Below are 7,388 nucleotides of genomic sequence, written 5' to 3'. Positions count from 1 at the left end.
TGGGATGCGAGGATGTGGTCGGTTTATCTTTTGCTAGGTGGAAATTGCACTCGCGGCTCAGGGGTTTCATAAGCTACCTCGGTAATGTCAGCAGCCTCTTTATAACGGGAGTCAAACACCCCTCTGGTTAGTGCTTTCACTGCAAGTACCCGTTTCGGCAGTAAGCACTATTATTGACTCACCACAGTTGTCTGAAGTGACTCAATGCCTTGGTCAGGGCGAGACCGTTCGAGTGGTTAGAGCGCGAATTTACTGACCAGAAGGTTCGTGGTTCGAACCCGACCGCTGCCTCCGACTTCCCCTGTATAGGCTTGGGCAACCTGGTATTATCCCAGCCCTCGTGCTTCTCTGTGGTGACATGTTGGCTAGGCACCGAAAGGGTCCTACAGGTGATTGAATTCAAGTTCAGTCAGGGTAAACTTAAATATTTTAGACAGACTTTGACGGAGGTGTTTATTGTCCTCTGGCCAGAATAGGTGGAAAGAGGGAAGGTGTTTCGTGACAATTTCTTAGAGATATACGTTCTAACGCCTGAGGCCGGTGGAATTCCGTACTCCTAGCCCCCCGACCTAAGCCTGTCACCTTGGAGTGGTGGTCGGGTTTGAGTGCCGTAATCACCCTGCGGACAGCACCGAAAAACTTTGTTTCACAGGGTGCAACCTTGCCAAGAATGTCAAGGGACACAGTTAGACCAAGATCGGCGTGACCCGGTGATCATATTACGTGTTAGTTTTGCTTCTTAAAGCGTCAAGGATAAGATCAACGCTTTCGGATTTCAGTCTCCGTGTTCAGTATAAATAATATACTCATTCAGCTATAACACCCTTTCGGTGCCTAGCTGCAATGCCACCCGAAAGAAGCACCAGGGCTGGGATGCTGACAGGTTTTTCAAACCTAGACGGGAAGTCGAGAGGTAGGGGTCGGGTTCGTATACACGCGCTCTACCCACTTGAGCCACCTCGTATGTTCGGTGATCCTAAAGCGATGACTATTAGGACATGTGGCGTGGGAGTTGCACTCAACCCCAGAGCTGATCACGCTTTGCTGGATCAGATCCCAGTGAACAGTCATCTTTGCGCCGTCCGGTTATCCAGCTCACTGCCTTGACACAAGAAAACTTGCCTGTTTGTAGTGTCGGTATATGACTCAACGTGCTGCAGTTCTGATGCCGAGGAGGATACTTTCTATCGAGAGACATCCGGGCTCATTCATCAAGCAACAAGCACTGACATTGTGATCCCCGCGGGCGATATAAATGCCCAAGTCGGTGGATAAGTTCTTTGAACTCGCGTCTAGACGGTCGATTTCGGAGTTCCTGCTAGTCGCACAGACAACGGAGAGCGACTCCACGAATTGTGTGCTGGTCATCAACTGTTTCTGGTAAGCGGAAGTTTCCAGCATAAAAACCTGGAGGCCACCAAGTGCAAATTAACTATGGACCCAATGGGATCACGTGGTAATAAGCCACCGGTGAAGATCCACAACCAAATACTGCCGTCCCTTCTGAGCACAGCCTGATTAATATGATTCCATGGTGAGAACACACCTGACATTTCGTATCCCTTCAAGCCCTCGCAAGTCAGCCAGAAACATGCCAATCCACCATCTTTGAAAAACCATCATAGCTCAGTGGCAGAGCTAGCCCAGCTACCTTCCACAGTAAACCGATATGAAATGGTGTCGAGCATGTCGATAAAGTATGGCTGAATGTGGAACGAGCTATGTTATAGGCATTCTAAGCTATCTGTCTGACTTTCAGATCTCTCAAGCACTAAGTAGTAAACTGTTTAAGGAAACCTTGGGAGCGTTGATGGATAATGAAGGCACAAGCAATGGAGAAGGTTTTTGCCACGGGAAACAATGCCATTTACGAGTCGATACAACCGATTGACCAAAAGAAAGCAACAGTCCTTGAAACGACAAGCGAAAAAGATAACCCATTGATTCACTCGCAAAAAAGCTGACTGGAAAGGTTAGTCGAACACTTCGACTCAGCCTTCGGCAACTCAGCCAATGCATGCCGATGAATGGAATGGAAACCTCAGCCCCCCATCGGAAGAAGAAGCAAGGTACGAAATATGCTGGCTGAGTCGTGAGAAGGCACTAGGGCCGAACGGCCTTCATGCGGCTCTCTTTAACTGAGGGGGAGAAGTCCTGGTTATGCATGTCAGGTGTTTGTGCTTTATGGGGTGAAGAGAAGGTGCCTACAGACTAGCGTACATCGACAACCATCAATTTGTACTTTATGGGGTGAAGAGAAGGTGTCTACAGACTAGCGTACATCGACAACCATCACTACCTTCAAAGAGGGGATTGGAGTTCTACCAAAAGGGTGAGATAGCTCGAGTAGTTAGCGCGAATTTACTGACCGGAAGATCCGTGGTTCGAACCCGACCCCTGCCTCTCGACGTTCCCTATCTAGGTATGGGCAGCCTGGAAGTATCCCAGCACTCATGCTTCCTTCGGGTAGCATGACAGTTAGGCATCGGAGGGGTGCTACAGCTGAACGAAAGCCTTCACACCCAGATATCATGTACGCGGACGATATAAATGTTCTCTTATCTTTCGCCATCGTAATGCAGGTGGTATTAACTAGTCTACCTAGTTCTGCCTCGGTTTGGTGTGCGCTTCACACCTAAATGTAGAGTGCTGCTACAAGGTTTGTGGTGCCGTTTATCCCAAGAATGCCGACCATGAGCGTATGCTACATCCTGAAGCACCAACATGAGTATGCTGCCTTAGATTTCTACCGACATATTCGGAGGGACCTGGTAACAATGCCGCAGTCTGGTTTGTGCAGACTGTAGGGCTGAGGATACTGGGGAGATCGCTTAGTCCCTTGACTACGAATAGCTGATCTTTGTTATTTGGAGCCCAGATTCGTCCCGTGTTATTATTTCGTCTCTCAAAAGAGGCAAGAATGTGGTCATAGGGACTTGAGATAGCTCAATGGTTAAGCCGCCAGCCGTTATATCCTCTTTAATGATATATCAGTCAGACACATTGGATCACTTGAACAGAAAAGGCAAATGATTTCGAGAAAGTTATACTTCAAACAAGTGGATATTTCCGTGGTATGGAATTCAACCGAAACAGAATATAAAAAGAGCTAACGGTCCATTAGGATGTCATTGAGAGGCTGAAATGTAGAAACAAGACTTCAGTATACGAGACAAACCATTAGTAAAATGGATTTGTTCGTCTCGAGGTAGTCCTCCTAACATCTCCCCTTTGAAGTGCTCGGTCGTAGGACTGCTGCTGAGGGTTGAGGTGCATTGGTATGACAGGCATTCGTATTCGATCGGCCCATCTTCTAGGTGCGCAAGTTTTGAAAATTGCTGGTTCGTTCATCGACTCTGGAGATTTTGGCTTTTCAGCTAACTCACATGTGTCGAGAAGAATCTCCAGTGGAAGAGCAGGGTCGAGTGTAGCTGCCGCTGCAAGATAGGAAGCGCATGCTTCGAAGGCAAAGCACCCAGCTAAACGGAGCGTTTTCCCAGGCGAAATAAATGAAATTGGAGACCTTCGCAGTGGCATCCTTACAAACACGAATACAGCACGTTGTTTATCGGGATGTCAGTACAAAGTTCCGAAGGTTAGGTAAACGTCTGGAAAATGATAAGTTTTGTTATTAGAAATACGTGTACCTGTTGCTCATACTGTGCAATGTTTCCTCTGACTGCAACCGGCATGAATCACGTATTCGTCATATGGGTGACCCGAAGTGAACCGATTCTCATCTGCATCTTTGAGAGTTTTCGTTTCCTGTCCGAGACATGATCAGTTCCTGCAGTGTGAATCGTCGGTGTGTGCGCCTTATCGTAGTAACAGCGGCAGTAGTAAACGTCGGATATTGTTGTCTTAGCTCATTACAACTTGTGTGTCGCCCACAGCATTTGCTTGCACCTTAGATGCCTTGGGGATCTAATATGTAATAAAAGCCACTATTTGGATGGATCCCACATCAATGCCTTTCAGTTCATCCTCTCAGGATGGATAGAGGTCAATCATTCTAGATGTGCTCGCAGTTTCTGAAGTAGTAAAACACATTTTTGCCTTGAGAAATCATGAAGCAGCTGGGCCGATGCTGTTTAAAGTGGGTAGTGTCATGATGTGGCGGTTTATGTAACTTCATGGTCCACTAAACTGCACGAGGGGTGGGTTTGCACTGACAGTTTGTCATACAAGATTCTTGAGTTAATATGCTTCTGACAAGCCCTAAAAACTGTACTCTTGCATTATGCCTGTACCCACCTCATTTACCGCACTGCAGGAAAGACCGCGCGAAGGCCACTCACAAGACGGCTACTAACAAGCGATCGATTTTCCCATTTTGAGTCGGAACGGTGATACTGATACTGCTGATAAGGCGCTATAGGACTGGATTTTACAAACCAAGTTCCTCATGTCGCCCTAGTTTTGTTACTAATGTCTTACTTTGACCGACACCTAGGACATTTGTCATCCGACTACTTATTATGGCTGCATGTCCTTGCCGTGCGTCTTCATAAGAAAGCGTCCCCTATCACACCAACAAACTCCCGGTTGCTGTAACCTTAATCACTCAAATCCTGTTCAGATGTGCTCACCTGCGCGTAGTTCATAGTATGATGCTATTGACAAGACGTGTGACCAGCGTTAAGTGTTCCTGCGTGTTTAGCGTAGGGAAGGTTTCAGAACTGCCGTTTTGCCATGACTGGCCCCAGTGTCTGAGGATAGACCACTGTACCCCGTGTACTCCGGTCTCAGCCGGTAAAATTGGCTCTGTAACCCGTCCTATTTAGGTTCACAGGTTTGCATGTGGTCGATATGAACCACGTAAGGTACAGTAATACCTCGGGAATATGGCCCCAGACAATATGCATGCAACGAGCGGTTCGGGGTTACAGAGACATAGTAACAATGGATGATGATATAAAAAAGCGTCTTCAGAGTTTCCAAATCACTGTTTTTGATTATAGTTCACATTCTTTGTTTTATCCACAAAAGGAATTATGCTGTACACTTCAGCGCTTTTTGTCTGAGGAGGACAGTTCGATGAGGAGGAATCATAAATGGTCCGCATGTGGAGGAGTTTACACAGGTGGTTGTAGTATTTACGGCACTCAAGTGAGGAACTGAACTGTTTATTCCGACTGACTTCTTAGAAATCGAGTCATTCGACCGTTTTACGCTGACTAATCATTTCATCATATATATCTGTTTGTTACCTTACATCTTTATACCACTGTAGTTTTGATTCATAAGTTTGGTAATCTGTCGTTTATATTTTCATTCCGTAGGCTTAATCAGTTTTACTTGTTCTAACGGGTGATAACGCTCTCACGGCCACTAGAGTCTGCGAACCACTAGTACACATTAAGCACCCATAACCCCTACAGAATGACGGATGCAACCACATCGTTCGCTAACGCCATAGCGAATCGTGAGTTCTTCACATGGGAGCAGTTTGAATCAGCGCTGGCGCATTATATGGCCAAAAATTTCGTCGTTTTTTCCCGCGTCTCAAGCATCCGCAGTTCAGACGAATTGCTACGGTTTGACCGGGCCAGTTATCAATGCAAAATGCATGCGGCTCGAGCTGATGTGGGTGAAGGAATGGGTGTGATGCAGTAAGTTAGCTATAGAAATTATCTTTTTTATCCATCTCAGCAGTCGTTTACCTCCATGTACAGCCCGTTTCTATTTACGGCGCAAGAAAACACGTTTGGTTGTTACTTCATTCAACATGGATCACAATCATCCTGTTTCCAAAACACTGTATGACCATCTCCCAAGCACTGGGAGAATTAATAGTTCAGACCTAGAACGGCGTCGCCATTCGATAGACTACAACCTACCATGCTATGATAATCAAGACTTTGCGGGCGATAAGGAAATCACAACCATGGATATCCGGAGCTATCGTCGTCAGTCGAAACCAATTCCAGGTGGGTTAAATTCCTAAAGTAACACTGTTCTCGGTAGATGACATGCCTCCTCAACTGTACGAACTACCCATATTTGTCCGATGTCGAAAAAACCGAGCTGCTGTGGAAGGTTCAAAAGATGAATGATTTTTCGTACTTATATTTATTATTATGTAATTAACCCCTCATTACGCGCAGTCTCTTGTGAAAAATCCAATTACTGTGTCAACACTGTTCTTTTCTCTGAATGCTTAACAACGGAGGGTTGTTCTGAGTGCGTGATGGTTTCGTATTTGGGTTACATGGTTACGAAAATGCAGACCAATTTCTTTGATGTTGCTTAAGTCTTCTGCATCTCCGTCTTTTTGTCGTTCGCAATTCTCTTAATGTGCACATTCAGACTTTGTTGCACATATGAATTAAAGACTACACTTCTAACTACTAAAGTAGTCTGTTAGACACTTTGGGAAGATTAATTCATTGCTTCTGGAAGGGGACTGGCTCCCTGGACGGGGTTCACTTCATCAACCCACTTGTGCTCTACAAATAAGTCCTTTTATTCAGAAGTAACTGCCTTCATTCTTCTTTAATGTGACAGATTTTGAGGCTTTTAGAATTGTACCATGTGCCGGTTAAGTGACCAGATCTTCTCGCTGGGGGACGAAGATTCCCTTGTTGATCACTTTCAGAGCGCCGTTATCAGACAGTGATGCATATAAATGTGCGTATTCTGTTGCACCTGAACGGACCGATTGAATGGCGACTAACAACCATGTCTTGCAAAGCCTACAGCCAGGCACAGGGAAGATCATGTGGATTCCATTCAGGAAGACGAGACGCTGGACACTACCCGGACTCTTCGTAGTCTCTTTCAGACCTCTCTTAGACCAGAGACTGACTAATTTGCTTGCACAACTCTAAATTGGAAAACACAGTAAACCATGATTTGGCAGACAACACGTGACAATCGTCTCGGCTTTTAGTGCTGAACGTAATCGTCGACTCAAGTGCTTCCTTCACAGCCGAACATTCGCTTTCTAATTGTTTCGCTGTGTATTCGTTGTCACTGGGCTACACCAGCTACGGTTCTGTACAACGATTATCGAGTATCTGGAGATGTCTCAGTTCCACTACTTGTAGAAGCCATGTCTCAGCCATATAGTAAAGCAGTCCGTACTGCAGCCAGATACACGTTCCTTGAGATTCAGACGTATGCCACTTTGTTATGAGTCTCTAAACTGAAGAAACACCACGCGAACCTGCCGCTGTTGGTGTTGTTGCAACATCGGCTAGTCACACATGCAATAATGTTTGTTTCCGAAGCCGCCTGCTTATGATGAGTTATTGCGGAATGGTGCTTCTATTTCATGGCTACTGGTGTTCTTGCAAGCTAGTCACACATGCAATAATGTTTGTTTCCGAAGCCGCCTGCTTATGATGAGTTATTGCGGAATGGTGCTTCTATTTCATTTCATGTGG

At 45.8% G+C, this 7,388-nt stretch overlaps 1 protein-coding gene across 1 annotated transcript in view; it reads left to right on the top strand.

The window, feature by feature from the left end:
• Positions 1-5,382: 5,382 nt before the first annotated feature.
• Positions 5,383-7,388, top strand: part of T265_06101 (hypothetical protein) — a gene marked incomplete at both ends in the record, with an annotated part of 14,497 nt that continues 12,491 nt past the window's right edge. The window contains 2 exons of the mRNA XM_009171279.1: positions 5,383-5,612; positions 5,653-5,930. Coding sequence (XP_009169543.1) covers positions 5,383-5,612; positions 5,653-5,930 — 508 coding nt within the window. The remainder of the gene's footprint in view (positions 5,613-5,652; positions 5,931-7,388) is intronic.

The sequence above is a fragment of the Opisthorchis viverrini genome, assembly GCF_000715545.1.
Source record: "Opisthorchis viverrini unplaced genomic scaffold opera_v5_134, whole genome shotgun sequence".
Lineage (NCBI taxonomy): Eukaryota > Metazoa > Platyhelminthes > Trematoda > Opisthorchiida > Opisthorchiidae > Opisthorchis > Opisthorchis viverrini.
The sequence above is the reverse complement of the archived record's forward strand: the minus strand, read 5'-3'. Positions and strand labels throughout refer to the sequence as shown.